The following is a 22,944-nucleotide window of genomic DNA, read 5'->3' on the forward strand; positions in this document are numbered from 1 at the left end:
AAAATGAGTATCTTTCTAAATATATTGAGATTAATTTGTGGCCTAACATATGGTATATCCTGGAAAATGTCCCATACGCACTTGAGGAAAGTGGTTATTCTGGTTGTTGTTGGGTAAAATATTCTCTGTGTGTCTGATCTAGTTGGTTTGTTGTTTTTTTTACGTCCTCCGTTTCTTATCTTCTGTTTGCTTGTTCTATATGTTGTTGGGAGTGGGGTGTTGAACTCATGAACCATTGTAGACTGTTTATTTTTCCCTTAAATTCTGTCCACTTTTTTCTTCATATATGTTGATGGACTGTCATTAGCTGTGTAAATGTTTATAATTGTTATATCTCTTGCTGTATTGAAAGTTTTATTATATATATAATACATATATATAAATATATATAGTGACACAAAGTATATATATATATATAAAATGACTTTGTCTCTTTTAACCTTTTTTTTTATTTTAAGTTTATTATGTATAATATTACTATAGCCACCTCTCTTCTCTTTCACTTACTATATGCATGGATTATCTTTTCCCATCCTTTTACTTTTAACCTGTTTGTGGCTTTGGATCTCAAGTGAGTCTGTTGTAGACAGAATATAGTTAGACCATGTGTTTTTATTCATTCTGCCAGTCTCTCTCTCTTGGAGAGTTTAATCCATTTACATTTAAATTAATTACTGATAAGGAGGGACCTGTGTCATTGTACTATAGATTTTCTCTGATCTTACGGCTCTTTTGTCTTTCATTTCCTGCATTACTGTTTTCTTTTGTGTTTAGTTAAAATTTTTTTGCAGTGTAATGCTTAAATTCCTTTCTCGTTCTCTTTTGTGTACATTCTATAGGTATTTTCTTTGTGGTTACCATGGGGATTACATCTAACATCCTAAACTTATAACACTAATAATTTGAATAAGTACCAGCTATACTTCAATAACATGCAAAAACTCTGCTCCAGGGTGCCTGACTAGCTCAGTCAGTAGAGCATGCAACTCTTGATCTCAGGGTCGTGAGTTTGAGCCACATGTTGGGCATAGAGATTACTTAAAAAACAAAACAAAACAAAAATTCTGCTCTTTATAGCTCCATCCCAACCTCTTTCAGTTATTGATGTCACAAAATTATATCTTTATTTATTTTGTGCCCCAAAACAAAGTAATGTGTTTTTTTTTTTTTACATTTTTCACATATTTCTGTCTTTTTTTATTTAGATACAATTGACATCATATTAGTTTTAGGTGTGCAACATAATCATTCAATATATGTGTATAGTATAAAATGATGACCATAATAAGTCTAAGTTACCATCCATCACTACATATACTTACAAATGTTTTTTCTTGTGATGAGAACTTTTAAGATGTTCTATTAGCAATTTTCAAATGTACAGTACATTATTATTATTAACTATAGTCATTAAGCTGTACATCACATCCACAGGACATTTATTTTATAACTGGAAGTTTATACCTTTAGACCACCTTCACCCACTTTGCTCATTTCTCACTGACCCTCACCTCTGGCAACCATCAGTTTGTTCTCTGTATCTATGAGTTCAGGTTTTTTTGTTTTGGTTTTTTTGTTTGTTTGTTTGTTTTAGTTTCCACATATACATGAGATTTTATGGTATTTGTCTTTCTCTGACTTATTTCATTTGGCATAGCGCCTTCAAGGTCATCCATGTTGTTGCAAAAGACAGGATTTCCTCCCTTTTTATGGCTAAGTAATACTCCTGTGTGTGTGTATCCCACATCTTCTTTATCCCTTTATCCTTGTTGGACATTTAGGTCTTTAATCCATTTTGAGTTTTTGCGTATGCTGTAAGAAAGTGGTCCAAGTTCATCCTTTTTCATGTTGCTGTTCATTTTTCCCAACACCATTTTTTGAAGAGACTTTTTCCCATTGGATATTTTTTACTGCTTTGTTGAAGATTAATTGACCATATAATTGTGGATTCATTTCTGGGTTTTCTATTCTGGTCTGTTGATCTGTGTGTCTACTTTTTGTGCCAGTACCATACTACAACTTTGTAATATAACTTGAAGTCTGGAATTGCTTTGCTTTTCTTTTTCAAGGTTGCTTTGGCTATTTGGGGTCATTTGTGGTTCCATACAAATTTTAGGATTGTTTGTTCTAGTTCTGTGAAAAATGCTGTTGATATTTTGATAGGTATTGCTTTAAATGTGTAGATTGCTTTGGGTATTGTAGACATTTTAACAATATTCTGCCAGTCCATGAGCATGGAATATCTTTCCTTTTCTTTGTGTCATCTTCAATCTCTTTCATCAGTGTTTACAATTTTCAGAGTATAGGTCATTCATCTCTTTGGTTAGGTTTATTCCTAAGTATCTTATTATTTGGGGTGCAACTATAAATGGTATTGTTTTCTTAGTTTCTCTTTCTGCTGCTTCATTATTGGTGTATAGAAATGCAACCGATCTCTGTGTATTGATGTATCCTGTGACTTACTAAATTCATATATCAGTTCTAGCAGTTTTTTGGTGGAGTCTTTTGGGTTTTCTTTATACAGTATCATGTCATCTGCAAATACAGAAAGTTTTACTTCTTCCTTACCAATTTACATGCCTTTAATTTCTCTTTGTTGTCTAATTGCTGTGGCTAGGACTTCCAGTACTGTGTTGAATAAAAGTGGTGAAAGTGGTCTTCCTTGTCTTGTTCCTGACCTTAGGGGAAAGACTCTCAATTTTTTCCCATTGAGGATGATGTTTGCTGTGGGCTTTTCATAAGTCTCTCTCTTTTTTTTAATGTAATCTTCACCCAACTTGGGGCTTTAACCCATGACCCTAAGATCAAGAGTCGCACATTTCACTGACTGAGCCAGCCAGGCACCCCACTCAAAAGTGCTGTGGGTTTTTCATATATGGCCTTTATTATGTTGCATTATGTTCCCTCTAAACCTACTTTGTTAAGGGTTTTTATCATGAATGGATGTTTTACCTTGTCAAATGCTTTTTTGCATCTATTGAAATGATCATATGGTTCTTATCCTTTCTCATTTTTGGAATAGTTTGAGAAGATAGGTATTAACTCTTCTTAAATGTTTGGTAGAATTTGCCTGTGAAGCTGTTTGCCCTGGACTTTTCTTTGTTGGGAGTTTTTTGATTACTAAATCAATTCATTTCCAGTAATCAGTTTAAATTTTTATTTCTTCCTGCTTCACTTTTGGTAGGTTGTAGGTTTCTAGGAATTTATCCATTTATCCATTTTTTCTAGGTTGCCCAATTTGTTGGCAATATTTCACAATATTCTCTAGCAATCATTTGTATTTCTGAGGTGTCAGTTGTTATTCTCCTCTTTCATTTGTGATTTTGTGAGTCCTCTCTCTCTTTCCTGTCTCTCTCTTTTTTGAATGGGTCTGACTAGAGTTTTATCAATTTTGTTGATCTTTTGAAAGAACCAGCTCCTTGTTTCATTGATCTGTTCTATTGGTTTTGTTTTGTTTTGTTTTTTAGTTTTTATATAATTTATTTCTGTTCTAATCTTTATTATTTACTTCCTTCTCCTGGTTTTAGGTTTTGTTTGTTCTTTTTCTTGCACCTTTAGGTGTAAGGTTAGGTTGTTTATTTGAGATTTTTCTTACTTGTTGAGTAAGCCTGTATTGCTATAAACTTCCCTCTTAGAACCATTTTTGTTGCATGCTAAAGGTTTTGAACAATTGTGTTTTTATTTTCACTTGTTTTTATGTACTTTTTTATTTCTTTTATTTCCTGGTTGACTCAGTGGCAGTTCTGATATCCAGTCTGGCAAATGTTGGGACTCTCTTGACTGGGTTTCAAGCCCTGGAAATATTTCTCCATGGTTTTCAACTTCACCCCCTTGTTTTTTTGATTCTGCTCTCTGAGTCATCCATCGCTTTTAATGAAAGGCAGCCCAAATTTTCAGCTTACATAATATTTACATTATAGGAGTTTTATGGTTTCAGGTCTTACATTCAAAGCTTTAATCCACTTTAAGTTGATTTTGTGTATGGTGTGAGGTCATGGTCCGGCTTCATTCTTTAGCATATAGCTGTTCAGTTTTCCCAACATCATTTATTGAAGAGACTGTCCTTTCCCCATTTTATATTCCTGGCTCCTTTACCATAGATTAATTGACCATAAAAATGTGGGTTTATTTCTGGAGTCAACGCACAGGGAAGGCCATGTGAAGATGGAGCAGAGAGAATTTTAAGATGCTGGCCTTGATTGAAAATTGAAGTGATACGGTCACAGCCAAGGAATTGCTACCAGCTAGTGTGGTCCTGCCAGTGATATTGATTGCACTCTGCTGGCCTCCAGAACCATGAAAGACTACATTTCTGTTGTTTTAAGCAACAGTATGTGATAATTTGCTACAGCAGCCACAGGAAACTAATATAGATGGGTATTAACCTCAGTGTTGCTTTTTTAATGCATTTTCACTGGTTATTCAGTGAGGTTAAGTATCTTTGCATCATAAGATTATTGATGTCCAACTGTTTTCTTCTAAGAGTTTTTCAACTCCTGTCCTTTGTCTTTTTTTTTAATGTACTTCTTTATTGATTAGTAAGAATTCTTTGCATAGTCTAACCGCTAATGTCCATGTTACTGAAGAGATACTCATGTCTAATCTGTAGCTTGTATTTCTACCTTATTTATGGTCTCTTGTGCATTCAGAAGATCTTTTTCACATTTTTTTTTTTTGCTATGGAAAATTTTAAACATATCCAAAAGAAGAAAGAATAGTATATAGTAATAAATCTTCCATGTATCTATCACTCAGCTTCAACATTAATTAGTATTTTTTTTCTGGAAGTGTTCATATTTTTCTTTGAGTTTTGTACTTTTTGTGTATTATCTAAGAAGTCCTTCGATAAGATTGTGTTGCTATTATTTCTGTGGCTGTTTCTGTCATGATAAAACATTCTTTTTGATTAAAAACAGTTGTTTTTAATCACTTTTGCTCTTACATAAATGTTACTTTATGTGTAGCAATTTCTTTTTCTTTTTTTTTTTTAAGATTTTATTTATTTATTTGACAGGGACACAGCAAGAGAGGGAACACAAGCAGGGGGAGTGGGAGAGGAAGAAGAAGGCTTCCCGCTGAGCAGGGAGCCTGATGCGGGGCTCGATCCCGGGGCCCCTGGATCATGACCTGTGCTGAAGGCAGATCCTTAACGACTGAGCCACCCAGGCTCCCCTATGTGTAGCAATTTTTTTTTAAAGATTTTATTTATTTATTTGACACAGAGAGACACAGCGAGAGCGGGAACACAAGCAGGGGGAGTGGGAGAGGGAGAAGCAGGCTCCCCGCAGAGCAGGGAGCCCGACGCGGGACTCGATCCCAGGACCCTGGGATCATGACCTGAGCTGAAGGCAGTCGCTTAACCAACTGAGCCACCCAGGCGCCCCTCTGTAGCAATTTCTAATATATACAAAGCATTTCGGCACCCATGTTAACCTATACCTTCTTCCTGAACAACATGTACTTTTCTTATTCAGCACAAGCTATTGATGCAATATTGTCCCAGCAATATCATACATGTCACCATAGAACTTGAAAATTGCATGTGTCCTTATAAGAATGCTGATCAATCATATAGGAGATGTCAAAATATATGCCTGAGTCAGCTCTGCTGGCGTATTTTGTTTTTACAAAGTAATTCCTCTCATTTTTTCCCCCTTATTTCTAGTGTGCCACCTGGGCTTGAAGGCATGAAAGAACAAGACATCTGCAACAAGATAATGGCTAAATTACTAGAAAATTATAATACTCTATTTGAAGTAGAGTATACAGAAAATGATAACCAGAGATGTGAAAACCTGGCTAGGCTTATCATAGTAAAAGTAAGTAACTTTGGCATATAATCTTCAGTATTACTTATATTTTGAATGCAAGATATTTTATTTAAATCATTCTTTGTCATAAAAATGTCATGGATATAATTTAGATTTATTCCTGTGCTTGTTGAATTCTGTTTATGAAACATGTTTTCTATATCAAGTATTTAATTGATCTATATTCTTCTAAAATTGGAGGATAATTGTGAATTGATGTTTCCTTGCTGCTGTAAAATCATCTCAAAATCACTTATGTGAGCCCACAGCTCTGGTTGATTTTTACAGAAGCCTGGTGTTACAGCAAGGATATGTGCTTATGGCTATGTTCAGGAGTGCTAGCTTACCGAGTAGATTGCAAATTCCTAAAGATAATATTACTGTGTCTTTTTGTCTCTCTTGTTCCTGGCACACTTTCAAGTTCAACCTCAGGTTTTAAGTCCTACGTATGTAGTCCCTGGCAACTATCATCAGTAAAACAGAGTATTTTTATAAGCTGTAAAGGAATCCTTGACAATACTATCTACCTTTTTATATATTGGCTGATAATTTATAACCTATCCTTTACACATTAGGGAAATACATGTAGATCTCTAGAGAGAGTCTGAGGATAAACCAAATCAAATCCTCCAGGGAAGGCATCTTATTTCTTTCTCATTTATATTGAGGCAAACCATGATGGAATGGATATGGGAGGTTCCCTTAGGAGGTTTCCTGAAACTTATCACATTTACAGACTGCATTATACCTGTTGATTCATATGGCAATGAATGATAAAACCCAAGCACTTATTTTGGTCATTGAAGGAGTATTTTCATTTCTTCTTCCAGTTGAGACCATGACTTTGAAGAAGAAATAGAAGGTAAAGAGTATCAAGTAGCACCCTCCTAAAAAAGCAAACGAAGACAAAAAAACTAGGTTTTCTTAACCAGGGCTTATGCTGTTAATACAACAGACTCCCTATAAGGAATATAGTACCTCTGAATTTATCTGGAATCTTGCCAAACTGATAAAAAGAACTCTAAACTAAAATTTGAGGGAAGGGAAGAATAATGCACAGATAAAATGAGGGCGCCTGGGTGGCTTAGTCGTTAAGTGTCTGCCTTCGGCTAAGGTCATGATCCTGGGATCCCGGGATCGAGTCCCACATCGGGCTCCCTGCTCAGTGGGAGGCCTGCTTCTCCCTCTCCCACTCCCCCTGCTTGTGTTCCTGCTCTCGCTGTCTCTCTCTGTCAAATAAATAAAATCTTTAAAAAAAAAAATGATAAAATGAGATAAAAGTATAACCTAAATTGGAGGCAATACAATAGCTGAGAAAATGTGTCAGTGATTCACAAGAGAAAATATGGGAAATAAATATACCAGTTTTGCTACCAAAAAATTAAATAATTTTTTTATTTTTATTTTTTTTAAGATTTTATTTATTTATTTGAGAGAGAGAGAATGAGAGAGAGAGAGCATGGGGGGGGGAGGGTCAGAGGGAGAAGCAGGCTCCCCACCGAGCAGGGAGCCCGATGCGGGACTCGATCCCGGGACTCCAGGATCATGACCTGAGCCGAAGGCAGTTGCTTAACCAACTGAGCCACCCAGGCGCCCCTAAATAATTTTTTTTAATAGAAAAAAATCTATCTTAAATTTGTACCTCTGGTTCCTATAGTACTTTGCAAAGGTTTCTTTTTAAAATATTAAAAAGTAATTGACTATTTCAGCTGTATCTCTGATCAACACTTTTTTACACTTGTACTTTTTAACTAGAGTTGATAAGATAATAAGTCAAAAAATAATAATGAAAATAGAAAAATATGATCTAGGCAAGACAAACTTGCTGAGATGCAGGTATTAACTGGATTGCGCCAAGAGGAGGTTTATGCTGTGCAAGTAAAATAACACCTGTTGAATTATGTGGAAAGAGTCCCTGCTTGGAAATCATTGAGCTACTAGGTTTAAGTCTGGTGGAGAACTTAGCATGAGAGTACAAGATAAGACACACAAACTGATAGTATATGGGCGTCAAATACAGATATCTTAGGTAGATGAAGAATATGACTGCTACCCTCCTAATGCAAGTTTCAGTTCTGGCGTAGAGGCAGATAAAGGTCATGGTTGGAAACTACATTTCTGTACTGTGGAAACATCATTCTGCTAAAGCAAAAACAGTTGGTCCATTCTTTACTGACCTTGCTGATATGGTAGATTATGCTACAAGGGAGTATGATGTTCTGGACCTAGTTACAGCCAGTAAGGATGAAATGGAGGTTACGAAAATTGTTTTAATGGAATATGCCAGAGCCATTTTAGGGTCTATAAAAACAAAGAACATGCTAGCCACAATTAGGTATGGAAACTTGGATGTTGTTTAGAAAGTAGATTTTTTTAATTCCTAAAATCATAGAAATATTAGATACAAACCAAAAGGAAGCTGGGTTAAAAAGGAAATGGGACGCTCACAATGAAATCCTTAACATACTATAAGTACTAAATGTATCCACTGGCACACCTCTATGCGCCCCAGAGGGGAACAGAGTCATAAAGGATTGAATGAAGCTCCTCACATATCCTTGTGGACTATATGGAGATTTGGGGCTCAGACAATGTAAGTTTGGTTGCATTTGGACCAGGATGAAGGACTTTGAATGTAGATTGGTGTTAACTTCGGGGCAGGTCTCTACATTTGTTTGTGTAATTTTCAGTATTTTAATCATTGACTTAAATGAGTATATACTTAGTACATTTGCAAGTGAAATAAAGTTAGAAGAATGGATCAGATATTGGATGGCTGGATGCGTAGACGAATAGGATGGGGGATGTGTGTGTACAGCAATTTCTCTCTTACTTCTTGCTTCATACAAACAACATTTTATTTGGGCTTGCAGCAAAGTGCTGAGGTCAGAGGGGTCCCTCTCACAGCTGCAAGGGATGGATGAGTCACCGTGGTCTAGACTACCATCCTTTTTAGGCAGTAACTGACTTAAAGGAAGATTGAGACAGTTCTGACAGAGGAGATGTAAGGCAAAGTGTTCTGGGAGCAGAGGGCCTCTGGGAAAGATTGTCATCCCTGATTAAAAAGAATGGTTTAAGAGATCAGAGCTGTGGCTTGCCTCTGGGTATAGTTGACTCTGATGCTTGTGACTGACTAGGAAAATGCCCAAGGGAACTCTCTGGGGGTAATGAAAATGTTCTTCATCTCAATAGGGATGTAGGTTATTTGGGTGTATGCATTTGTCGAAACTCATGCAACTGTACACTTAAGATTTATCCATTTAACTTAATGTAGTTAATTTTTAAATTCTTAATTACAAAGTGACAAAGGTAGCAGGCCTTTGAACAAGATGCCCATCTCTTCCATCCTGCTTTCAGATGTTATCATCTGAAGGTATGATGCTTGGAGCTGCTGCCACCATCCTTGCCCTTGATGAATGTATCACTGACACACTGAAGTTAGCAGCTAACAGAGGAGAAAGGCTAGGTCCTCATCATTGCTGATGTGCTGAACCAACCCGGAACTCACAAACCTCTGGACTTGGAGTTACGTGAGGGAAATTAAGGTCCTCAGAGCATGAACTACTTTTAGTGGAGTATTCTGTTTCTTGCACCAAAAGCATTATATCTGATACAATCTGTATAATTGGAAGGTGTTGTACTTAGATTTATAAAATGATTTGTACAAAGATAGCCCAGAAGGGACCAAAATTAATAATAGTTAAATTGAAAATCATCCACAGATTTCTTCTTTTTTTATCCACAGATTTTAGTTAATTTCTAGCACATTATAAGATGTCAGCCTGATGTAATTGCCCCAAAATACCAAAAATTCATTACTGAGTACACCAACAGTATGCTGATGTAGGTCTCACTGCTCTTGGTGTAGGTCAGGCAGTATTTGCACTATTATCTCTGATTCTGAGTACTACATTCTGACTCCCCTGACAATCACCACTGTTACTCATTTATTCTCACTAAATATATATTTGCCTGGGTGACTGTCTTTTACTTTAGTTACCATACATACTGCTGATGACTTTGAAATCATAACTTGAGCCCCAGCTTGTCAGAAGAGCAATAGAACTGTCTTTCTCACTATCTATAAAATGCCACACTGGTGCCTCCAATTTCTCATACCAAAAACATCATCCCCAAAACTTAGTGTTCTGTCCTCTCTAACCCTAATTTGCCAGTCCCCAGCCTGCTGGACTAGAATCCTTAGTTTATCCTTGATTCCTCCCCGCTTTACCATTCCCACAGGGACTCAAGTTCCATCTTCTATCTCTTGGAATGGGTGTCTTTTATCTACCCATTACCTCTGCTTTAGATTAGGACCTTATCACAGCCACACAGTTTCAAACAGTTCTCCCACTTCTAGACACACTCCTGTCCCATCTCCTTTCTACCAGTGTGATAGAGTTCTGTGCCTAAAAAACAAGCCTGATCATAACCTGTTCCTGCCTTAAGTAAATAGAACTTTTGCTGTCATTGTTCTCTCTCCTACTCTTTTGCTGACAGTATGTAATTAGGATGCCTTTACTTGAAATTCAAGCCTTCACATGTCCCCAAACCAAACTTTCTGAATTAAATATTTCAATGAATATTAAATGGTTCTTGTCATCTTCCTATTTCTCTGGCCTCTCTTCAGTCTCCTTTGAGGATTCTTCATTCTCAGTCAGGATTAAACGTTGTTATTTCCTAGGTTTATTCTTAGGTCTTCAGTGCAGAGCTCTGCCTGGTAAATCATACATAAATATCTAACTGCCTAGTGGTCACTTGCTCCTGCATGTCCCATGGATTATCTCATCATCTTTTCTTGTCCTTGAAGATCTAATGCTCCATTTGTCTTAATGAATGGCCCATCCATCTACACAGTTGCTCCAGGTTGGTGTCCAACAATCACTAAAACCTGTTAATTCTGCTGTTTAAGTATCTCTTCAATCTCTCCCCACCCCCCACTACTACTTCCTCAAAGCCTCTCATCCAGGTAAGAGAATTCTGTCCTTAGCTCATTATCACAATCGCCTGGTGACCCAGACTTAGAGTCAGAAACTCATCGTAGGGCCCCCAAACCTGCATTTTAAAAGGCTTCCTTGGTAATATTAATAATCAGCCAGATTTGTGGACTGAGTCATCCTTGGGAGATTGTTACAAAAGCCTTCTTACTTGCTTCCCCGACTCTAGGCTGTCCCTTGACTCCATCTTCCCTCTTCTGCCTGAGTTACTCTTTTTTTTTTTTAAAAAGATTTTATTTATTTATTCTTGAGAGACAGAGAGAGAAAGAGAGAGAGAGAGAGGCAGAGGCAGAGGGAGAAGCAGGCTCCCCACTGAGCAGGGAGCCCGACGCGGGACTCGATCCCAGGACCCTGGGATCATGACCTGAGCCGAAGGCAGACGCTTAACCATCTGAGCCAGCCAGGCGCCCCTGAGTTACTCTTTATTATGCAGTTATGAACATGTCACTTCTCATATCAGAATTCTTCAGTGGGTTTTCTTCATCTATCCCTACATTATAAAATCTAAATCTTAGCAAGACAAGAGTTTTCATAATTTGAACCCACTCTACTTATTCACACTTCCTTCCCATACATTTGATATACTAAGCAATCTTTGATGTGACCATAGAAGCAATGTCATTTCAGGCCTCATGTTTGTCAAGCTGTGGTGCAATGCCTGGCATTGAAAATTCCTTGAATTCAGTAGATGGACTCTATTCATTTTACTGAAAATAATGTGCCTGATCACAATTTGTACATGATATGAAATCAATGTCAGTGAGTATTTTCAAAATAATTGAATAAAATTGAAAACATGATAGTTTACTGAGTACTTCATAACTGCCTTATTTTAAGAAAAGATACTAGATGCTTTTAAAGATTTTAACAGTTCTGGAAAGAGCACTGAAAATAGAATATGAAGGCCTGTATTTTTTTTTGTTTTGTTTGTTGTTTGTTTGTTTGTTTTATTATTATGGTATGTTAATCACCATACATTACATCATTAGTTTTTGATGTAGTGTTCCATGATTGTTTGTGTATAACACCCAGTGCTCCATTCAATACGTGCCCTCTTTAATACCCATTATCAGGCTAACCCATCTCCCCACCCCCCTCCCTTCTAGAACCCTCAGTTTGTTTCTCAGAGTCCATCGTCTCTCATGTTTCGTCTACGCCTCTGATTTCCCCCCCAAGAAGGCCTATATTTGTAACCTGGCTACTCAGCAATATGATTGGGTAATTTATAATATCTGTTTCCCTTTCCTGTTATGTAAAATGGCAAATATTCTATAGATTTATTGTGGGATTCAAACCATTAATGCTTGTGAAAGTATTTTCAAAGCCAGTTAAATAGTATAGAAATATAAAGTATTAAATTGGGGGGGTGAGAATATAGGATGAAGAGTAATTGATGAAGACCTTGGCTTACTTTGAAATGACCGGTCAAGGATACTTCAGTAGATATATTTATCAATAAGCTTAGGGCACAGAGTTTAAAACTCTAATCTAGAATAAGACAGAATGGGTTAGAACTTCCAGTTTGTGTGCCTCTGGGCAAATTATTCAGTCTCTCCTTCAACCTTAGTTTCTTCATCTGTAAAATGGGAAAACTATCACTAATTTGGCTGTCTTTTGTTATGATTAAATGAAACAAAAATAGCAAGTTTTCAATAAATTTGAGCTTGAAAAGAAATCATTAGGTTCACATCACCTTTATGGTATTATCTTATTTCTCTTTACCTAAAGGGAATCAGGCTTGATGATGGAAGGAAAACAGAGTCAAAAGCAGAAAAATAAAGTTGACAATCAGATGTGTTACTCATGACAGGAGAGTTACTGCTTCTAGACATTTCTTACTATTAATTCACTACTATAGTTTTTTTTTTTATTATGACTATATTAAGTATCCTCTTTGGAAAGGCAAGAATTGAATATGATTGTACCTTCAATGGATGGAAAATTGCGATTTTAGTATTTAAGCATCTATTTAGATATGTTTTCTGAAAATAAGTTATTTTTTTTAAAGTGGAAGTTTTATGGAGGAGTGAAGTATTTAAGTGGCTCTGTGAAAAATGGGATTTCAACACGTTGCTGGAGAGAGGAAGTGAGCAGGAAAACAGAAAATCTTCCAGGAGAAGAATATGCTTTACATCCTGTGTTCTTTGTGTAGTGGTGACCAGACATTTCTGGCCAGACCATAGGAAGTAGCACAAGAGCTGCACAGCAGAGTGAACCAGTATGCAACTTAACTATAGAGTTAACAATTATAAGACTCGAAGAACAATGAGACGTTTTAAGAACAGGATGGATTTAATTTAAGCTGTACTTTAGATTTTTACTTTTTTTTTTTTTTTGGTGCAAGCAGGAAGTTGGTGTGGCTCTTCAGTGAAGCTTTTCTGTAATAAGCTCTCAGGGGAGTAGCCTAATGTCTGTTTCTACTCAGTTGACTCTGGTCAGTGCTGCAAAATTGATCATGGCTTGTACAATGCATTCATCAGGCCCATTTCCAGACAGGCCTCTACCGGGGGCCAAGGCAAAAATAAGGAAAAAGATTTATCTATAGGACTCCTCCTTCAAGTCCACTTTTTCTCTCATTCTCTGGGAGTGAACTAAGGTCCCTTTAAGGCTTTTCCAGATTCTGCAATGATTTGGGCATATCCACTAGATCTCGTTACTTTAACCAAAGGAATTTTGGATAGACCTCTTTGGACTGTGACATTTGGAGAAATCTGTAGTCTGCTGGAGGTCTGAGAATGTACATGTTTGCTCTTGGCATTTTAATCCACATTTTGCTGAATTTGGCAAGTAGTCTTCATAGTTGGTTCTTTATAGTTATGGCCATTTCTTGCTTAAGGCGCAGCTTGCTTTTCTCTTTTTCATTATTTTTGGTTTTTGTAGGTTTCAAGGAAGGAGCATAATAGAAGCACCTTTATTTTGCCAAATTGGAAGGTCAAATCTGTATTTCTAAATAACTAGGTTAGGAGAAACTTATCTTTCAAGTAGACCTCTAATAACTATAGTTTAATTTCTCTAGCTTCAGAATAATTCTAGAGTCTCTCTTCATAAGAGGATCTAAATCCAAGACTTAGTGAAGTTTTTCCCTCATATTCATCCAATCCTCATATTCATTCATCCATTCATCCTTTATCATCCAGATTTTTACATACGCAAAATTTGGTGGCTTAAATATGGTTTAAATAATGCACCATGTAATCTAAGCTGAATTTATTAAATCTAAATAATTATTGAGTGCCTGCTATGTGCAAAGCATTGTTCTAGGCACAAGGAATACATCAGTAAGGAATAGACAAAAGTCTCTGCCTTTATGACGCTTATATTCTAATGAAGTTACAATAAACAATAGTCAATGAATAATTAAGAAACTAGTATGTCAGGTGGTGATAGGTTCTGTGGAAAAAAAAGGAAAAGAGAGAATACTGGTAAGGTAGGGGAATGGCATTCACTCATTTAAATAGGATGCTCAAATGCTTCATTGACATGGGGACATTTGAGCAGAGACTTGAAGGAAGTGGCAGCAAGCCATGAAGACACTTGAGAGAAGAATATTCCATATAGGGGGAGAAGAGGAGTACAAAGCCTTAAGGTGGGAGTATACCTGTTTTGGGTCTGTTCCATCTGTTGATAAGGCTAGTATGGTTGAATTACACTGAGCTAGGGAAAAAGGTAAAGAAATGAGACCAAAGAGGCAACAAGACACCAGATCATGGATGCTCTTAAAGATCATGGTAAATACTTTGACTTTTATTCTGAGAGCATTTTATTAGACAGGATTGAACAAAAGAGTGCCATGACATGACTCACATATTAAAAGGATTACTATAATTCCTAGGCAGAGGATAGACTGTTGAGAGGGATAGACAGTAGCAGAGAGACCCACTGGGAGTTTATCACAATAACCTGGTTAAGAAATGATGGTGGCTTGGGCCAGGGTAATGGTAGTGAAGGTGGTGAGAAGAGCTGACAGGTGAGTTAGGATATGAATGAACAACACAGTAGGAGGTACTAGAGACCCCAGTTAGGCTAGAGAATATTTGAGATGGGAGCAAGCAGGCTAGAAGAGTGGTGGGCTGTGAACAGAGTAGATATTTACATTAGTAGTTCTGGAGATGGAGCAGTCTGGAGTGATGAAGAGATTTAGGTTGTGTTCATGAGAATAAGTGACTGAAGTGGAAAAGAGAAAGTCATTCGAAGAAGATGGTTAAAGGGGATGAATAAAGATACTGATGGTTTGTTCATATTGGCCCTGAATTTACCCAGGAAGATGGCAGATTCTGAGGTAGACGGGAAAGATGTGAGCCTGATCTGCCTAGTATATACATACTGTTTACATACTTTGTGTATAAATATGCTTTGTGTATAAATTACATTTATGTATATTTAATAAGGCTATATATAATACACAGAATGTGATTAATATGTTGCTCAATATTGATCTAGAGATACTTAAATGAGTATCACTGTATTCCAAATGAACATCTTGTGAGACTGTCTTTATTAGACAATGTCACTATTGCCCATTATATCTTTAGGAATTTCTTTGGAATTGACTTCAGAACATATGTCATTCCTGTGTCCTATTGGACATTGTCATCATTGGACTGGGAGATCCTTGTCCTTTAATGCTACATTTGATAATGGGAAATAATCAGTAGTCCTTTTGAGCCACAGCAGATCACTAAGTTGGGAAGTAGTGATTAAATATTAACTTTTGTGTTTAAAATTGAAACCGGGTATAAAATAATTAGGCTGATTTTCCTGTGTGACTCATAAGCAAATTCAAAACAGTTGAAAAATGTTCTGAGCAAAAGCAAAATATTAGAATAACCTTTCACAGTGATTAGTTTGAAGGAAGTGCTCACTTATCAGTATGCGGTATGGCAAGTTTGATTACAAAGTTCAGTCTTACTCCTGTAGAGTAAAAGTCACATAAGCTGGCAGATCACATAAACTTCCTAAATTATTTCCCATATGTTTTGCATGCTCAAGAACACTGCATGTGTCTTTATTTTTCATTTAGGGCTACAGTCTAAACAAATTAACTTCAACAAATGTACATTCACTTTTTTAAATATTTAATACCTACTTTGTGCAAAGCTCTGAACTAAGGGCTAGGCCTCTTCAGAAAATAAACAAGATCTGTCCCTGCCCCAGAAGGAACGTACAGTCTATAACAAACACACAAAATCAGTGCAGGAGGAGAAGGGCAAAAGGGAGGAGGCTTTATGCCAGGTGTTATACTAACTACTTCTGTACATATTATCTCATTTACTTCTTACAGTAGCCCTGTGAAGTAGATGAACTTAATTCTACCTTGAACATGAGCAAGTCGAAAGAGTAAATTATTCAGGGTCAAGAGCAGTAAATGACAGAGCTGGGTTTTTAAACTCAAAGTACTAATTACAGGCCAAGTATAGGAATAACCAAAATCTTAGTTTAATTTGAAATATCAGTGCCATGAAAATTTATACATTTATTCAATATGTATTGTAGTAATTTAGTGTCAGGGAAGATTTCTGTTCTGATTCTAGTCCTTTATGCGTTTGCTACTCCTAACCTTTGCTATAGCTCCTCAAGAATACTTCAAACTGGGTAGCAGTGGAGTCATAATAGGAAATAAAAAATGTTTTGGTTTTTATGTTGTTTGATGCCTTGTGATTTGGCTGTGTTATCTTTCTGTGTGGGTGAACTTACATAGTGAAAGTGACTAACTTGTACTCCCCAAAATGTTATTTTGAGCACCTCAGAACTCAGAGGTAGCAATAAATTAAAATTCACTTGCTCATGTCTTCAAATCAAGCCTTTCTTTGGACAGTGAGCTATACATTTTAGATTGGTTCTGAGTTTGAAGGCTAAAAAATAGTAAATGATGTTTAAGAAACAAACATAAAATTGTATAATAGAATGCTTGCATGACTCACATAGGCACCTTCTAGTAGTGGTGACTGATTATCAGTGGATGTAAAGCATTAAGTAATAAAAGTAGTATTAGAAGTTACTGCTTAGCTTGGGATACTTCTGTGACTTCAGTCACATATTTACAGTTCAGATTGCTGTTAATTTCTTTTTCCCCAAACATTTTGTTTTGTAGAGTGTTTACAGATAAACACTCAAAAGTCATGTCTGCTCAAGAATCATTGGAATAGATTAGATATATCTGCCCGGTGTTAATTTCCTTCTTATTATGAAGAATACTTAACAGAAGACAGACTAAATTGCTTTGCTTATGAAAACATCGTTACACTCTGCAACTTTTACTTACAGTAAGATGGCAATATTTGGGGACTGACACCTCAGAAGTTGCTTATTTTATTTTTATTTATTTGTTTACTTTTTAAAGAGGGGGAGAGAGAGAGAGAAATGAGAAGGGGCAGAAGGAGACGGAGAATTGTAAGCAGGCTCCATGCTGGGCGTGGCACGGGGCTGGATCTCATGACCCTGAGATCATGACCTGAGCTGAAATCAAGAGTCAGATGCTTAACCGACTGAGCCACCTGGGTGCCCCAGAAGTTGCCTATTTTAAATCATTACATTCTGTGTATTTGGCAGGTAGGGACCCTCAGTAAATGGCAAGTGAATATTTGTAGATTTTCAAAAGATTACTTGAATTTGCTTTGATACTGAATTTCTGCTGTTTTCTTCAGTTGGTCTCCTAGGGATAGAGTTCATATTTCTGTGAGCCAGGAGTGCCTAGAAAGGAATATCCCTCCAGGGGCAGCCCTTACCCAATAACTGAGGAGCATGCGGGTATAAATTCCCAGCTCGTTTACTCCTTGGTTGAAATAATACTGTTGTGTTATGTAGTGTTTCCCAGAGCTTTCCCCTAAGTCTGAGCCTCAAAACTGTAAAATCTCAATTAGCTTCATAATGATACCCTTACTAGCTACCTTCTTCCCTCCATTATCACCCATTTCCCTGCTGAACCACTCAAACTACTTGCCCTTGTTGCAAGGTCTAATCTGGGTTGGGTGGGTGGGAGTCCAACCCACGACATCTCAAATTCTCCTTCAATGAAGCCCTTGCTCCTCCTCCAGGTGCAGTTAATCCCTGTCTCCTCTGTTGTCTGAGGGCGCTTTCTTTGTCCTTCTATTAGAACAAGTCTCACATTTTGCCTTGGGTGAGTTGCTTTTTTCTCTTGTATTGAATTATAAGTTCTTTGAGGGTCAGAACAATATTTCCTATTTACTTATCCTTCTGCTTTTCTCTAAAAGTTGTAGAGTAACTCTTGCATTCTTGTGTCTTCCAAAACACTTATTCTAGTTACTTGTATTTACTCAAAAGTCTGTTGAATTGCATTATGTACACCTAAGTAAAAGCTAACTCAAATTTATTCTAGGAAAGTCATGTAACTGTTCTGGGAATTAGTACTGATTCACATTTCTAGAGTATACAATAAAAGTTTGCTTAACAGAATTCCATCTAACTAATTTGCCAGATTAATCAATTCCCTGCATTTGCTTTTAAAGCATACTGACTGCTATCCATGGCAATTCTGAAGGCTTGTGACTAATAAACTATTCTCTTATATACTTGTTCATTACCAGTTTTACTTTATGCTATCCAAGAGTTGCTGTCCTTTTCTAAAACTATTCATACCAGTTTATTGTTTGTGGTACCTACATAATTTAATTAAGCAAATGCAATGTTAATGCAACATGATAGCTATTTGTAGGAAAATGGTGCCAGAGTAGTTAATACAAGCTTTTGTAACAGATTCTGAAATCTTAGGGGTTCAACACAATTCGAAGTTATTTCTCACTCCACAGAGCAGAGAGTTGAGCAACTCTCCTCCATTTTGTTCAAACCATCCTCCAAAGTTGCTTCAGCAGAAAAAGAAGGGGTTGAGAATAATATGGAATAGTTTTATGACTACACCTGGAAGTGGTTTAACATACTTCTTACATTCCATTGAGCAGATTTAGTCTTATTGCTTCCTTCCTAACTGTAAGGGAGGCTAGAAATGTAGTCTTCCTGGTGCATAAGGAGAGGACACAGAGCATGCAAAGAGATGGTATTATGTACACAAAGAATTATTTCTGTTGTAAAAGATAAGTTGAATACATTGGAGAGACTTGATAAAGATTTAAAGGCTTTATATTTTTACTCCACATAGGGGATACATTATGGTTTATACAAGGAAGAAGGTATGGAATTCCAAGCTCTTGGACATTCCCAAACAAATGCCCATATCAGAAGACTGGAAAATAAATGAATATTGAAGATTTATAAAGTAAAAAAAAATAATAATAATGTATTATTTTTATGTGTCATTTTTAAATATTCCTGTTTTAGTTTACTTTTGGGGTTACCTAACCTGCACTTTTCCTTATCTAATTAGATACAAAGGATTCTTCTAGAGAACCATTATTTTATACAGTTGGTAGCAGGCCTCTGGAGATGGACTGCTTAGTTTCAAATTCCAGCTCTGACACTTACTAGGTGTGTGACCTTGGACAATCTGTTTTTACTTTCTGTACCTCAGTTTCTGTATATAAGAAATTTAGACAGCAAAAGTATATATTTCAGAGGGTTATTGTGAGGGTCAAATGAAGAAATGTATAATAACTACTTAGAAAAATGCCATGCATGGAGTAAGCACTATATTAAGTGATAGCCAGTATTACATTTTGATTGTCATCATCATCATCATCATCATCATTGTAAGATCTGATTCCACAGTTTTCTACTGAGTGACCACACTATAAAGTGACATTGTAATAAATACTTGTATGACTTAAAGTATTTTGGTTGAAAACAACAAAAAGCAACTTTGGCTAAAATCAGACTAAAAAAACAAAAAAGAATTGTTTGGAAGTACCTGGGGTATTTCACAGAACAAAAAGCAAAGCTGAGGGGCACCTGGGTGGCTCAGTCATTAAGCATCTGCCTTCGGCTCAGGTCATGATCCCAGGGTCCTGGGATTGACCCCCACATCAGGCTCCTTGCTCCCCGGGAAGCCTGCTTATCACTCTCCCACTCCCCCTGCTCGTGTTCCCTCTCTCACTGTGTCTCTCTCTGTCAAACAAATAAATAAAATCTTAAAAAAAAAAAAAAAAAAAGCAAAGCTGAGCACATGAGTAAGATGGCAGTGTAGGAGGCCCCAACCCTGGTTTGCCCACAAAAACAATGATTTGACAACTAATGGATGAAAATAGCTCAGGGAAAATTCAGGGTACAGTGAAGAAGCTCCAGCAACCAAGTGCAGCACAAAACCCAAGAATGGCCACATAGATAAGTGTAAGAAGCAGTTTAGCTGTATTGGCTTATTCCGTGGGCCACAGCACAGCTTGGTACCAAGAAGGATCCTCTTGGCTTTCACTTCCCTCTGTGGAGGTAAAGGAGAGCCAGAGGACCCCAGCAGCCCTCATTGCCCCATTGACAACCACAGCCTTCACTGCTGAGGACCCCTGTAGTCTCTGCTATCGCTTGCAACAGCTGAGTGCAGACACCAATGCAAGGTAATAAATGACATGGAAAATCAAGAAAACATGACAGTAGCAAAGGAACACAGAAAATTCCCAGGAATTGACCCTCAAAGAAATGGAGACCTATGAAATGCCTGACAAATAATTCAAAATAATTAAAGAAGTTCAGCAAACTATAAGAAAATTCAGAGAGACAACTCAATGAAATCAGGAAAACAATACATGAACAAAATAACTTCAACAAAGAGAAACCATAAAAAGGACCATTCAAATTCTGGAGCAAGAGAATATAATGAATGAAATGAAAAAAAAAAATGCAGTAGGGAGCTTCATCAGCAGACTCAGTCAAGCAGAAGAAAGAATCAACACACTCAAATAAAAGTCAATTGAAATTAGCCAGTCACAGGATTAAAAAGAATGAAAAAGAATAAAGAGAGCCTACAGGATTTATGAGACATCAAGTAAATCAATATGTGCGTTATAGAAGTCCCAGAGGAGAAGACAGAAGGGGTAGACAGCTTATTTAAAAAAAAAAAAAAGGCTGGAAACTTTCCAAATTTGAGGAGGGAAATGGGCATCCAGATTTATGAAGTTCAAAGGACTTCAAATAAGATCAACTCAAAGAACACTATAATGAGACATTATAATCAAATTGTCAAAAATCAAGGGTGAAGAATTTTGGAAGTAGAAAGAGAAAAAATGACTCATCATGTATAGGGGCCCCCCCCCAACACTAAGATTATCAGTGGATTTCTCAGAAGAAACCTTGTAGGAAAGGAGAGGTAGAAGGACATATTCAGAGTACTAAAAGAAAACAAAAACAAAAATAGGATACCTGGAAAAATTATCCTTTAAAGAATGAAGGAGAGATAAATAACAAACCAAGGGACAAACAAAACAAAAACTGAAGCCAAAAACAAAAACTGAGGAAATTTGTCAACCCTACACTTCCTTAAAAGAACTGCTTAAGAGGGACGCCTGGGTGGCTCAGTCAGTTAAGCGGCTGCCTTCGGCCCAGGTCATGATCCCAGGGTCCTGGGATCGAGTCCCGCATCAGACTCCTTGCTCAGCGGGGAGCCTGCTTCTCCCTCTCCCTCCCTCTGCTTGTGCTCTCTCTGTCAAATAAATAAAATCTTAAAAAAAAAAAAAAACCTGCTTAAGAGAGATCTTCAAATTGAAATAAAAACATGAACATGGGCACCTGGGTGGCTCAGTTGGTTAAGTGTCCAACTCTTGGTTTCAGCTCAAGTCATGATCTCTGGCTTGTGAGGTCAAGCCCCAAATGGGACTCTGCGCCCTGTGTCCAACTCTTTGCTGAGCATGGAATCTATTCTAGATTCTCTCTCCCTCTCCCTCTGCCCCTACCCTCACTCTCCCACACATTCTATCTCTCTCTCTAAAATAAATGAATAAAATCTGTTAAGCAAACAAACAAACATGGTAAACAAGGCAGAAGCACAAATCTCACTGTAAAAGTAAAAATATAGACAAATGCAGAATAACATTACATTATAATAGTGATGTGTAAATTATTTCTAATCCTAAAATAAAAGTTAAAAGATAATCTATTAATGGATATACAATTTAAAAAGAAGCAATCTCTGACTACAGGAAATCAAAGTGTGCCAGGGATGGTAAAAGTATAGAATTATATGTGACTGAAGTTAAATGGTTATCAGTTTAAAATAGATTACTATAACTACTGAAGTATTTTATGCAATCTCAAGATAACCACAATGAAAAAAAAACCTAATAGTTACACAGATGAGAAAAGAACCAGAGCAAATCTCTTCAAAAAAATTAGATAACAGAAGAAAAGAGGAACAAAACAAATCAAAACAGAAAACAACAAAATGACAATAAGTCCTCATCTATCAACAGTTAAGTATATATGGATTAAAAACTCCAAAAGGCAGACTGAATGGATTTAAAAAAACCAACGTCCCTTCAGCAGTTGATAAAGAAGATATGAGATAGATAGATTTGTCACAAGACAAACACCATATGATTTCACTTATATGTGGAATTTAAGAAACAAAACAGATGAGCATGGGGGGGAAAAAGAGAGGCAAACCATAAAACAGACTCTTGACTATAGAGAACAACTGAGGGTTGTTGGAGGGTACGTGGGTAGGAGGATGGGTTAAATGGGGGTGATGGGTACTAAGGAGGGCACTTGTGATGAGTACTAGGTGAAAAATGTATGTGATGAATCACTCAGTTCTCTTGAAACCAATGTTGCCTTGTATGTTAACTAACTAGAATTAAAATAAAAACTTGAAAAAAAAGAATTAGTCAATTAAACATCTAGCAATATACTCTCCACAGGAGTCTCGCTAAGGACACACAGATGCTGAAAGTGTAAGAATGGAAAAAAGTATTGACTGAAAATGGTAACCAAAAGAAACTAAGTGTGGCTATACTTACATCAGGAAAAAAAATAAACTTCAAGTCAAAAACTCTCTAAGACAGAGAAGGACATATTATAATGATAAAATGGCCAGTTCAGGAAGATTTAGCAATTGTAAACATATGTGTGCCCAACACATATCAAGCAAATACAGATCTAAAGAGAGAAATTGACAGCAATACAATAATACTAGGAAACTTCAACCCCACTTTCAATAAAAGATAGAATATCCAGACAAAAATTAATAAACAGCTGACTTGAAGAACATCATAGACCAAATAGACCTATCAGACACGTTCAGG

The 22,944-nt window shown here is 36.8% G+C and overlaps 1 protein-coding gene across 1 annotated transcript in view; it reads left to right on the plus strand.

Annotated features, from left to right (window-relative positions):
- FAM13A (family with sequence similarity 13 member A) overlaps nucleotides 1-22,944 on the plus strand; it is a 336,606-nt gene that overhangs the window by 126,685 nt on the left and 186,977 nt on the right. The window contains exon 7 of the mRNA XM_044913092.1: nucleotides 5,666-5,819. Coding sequence (XP_044769027.1) covers nucleotides 5,666-5,819 — 154 coding nt within the window. The remainder of the gene's footprint in view (nucleotides 1-5,665; nucleotides 5,820-22,944) is intronic.

This window comes from Neomonachus schauinslandi, chromosome 2 (assembly GCF_002201575.2).
Source record: "Neomonachus schauinslandi chromosome 2, ASM220157v2, whole genome shotgun sequence".
NCBI classification, from domain to species: domain Eukaryota; kingdom Metazoa; phylum Chordata; class Mammalia; order Carnivora; family Phocidae; genus Neomonachus; species Neomonachus schauinslandi.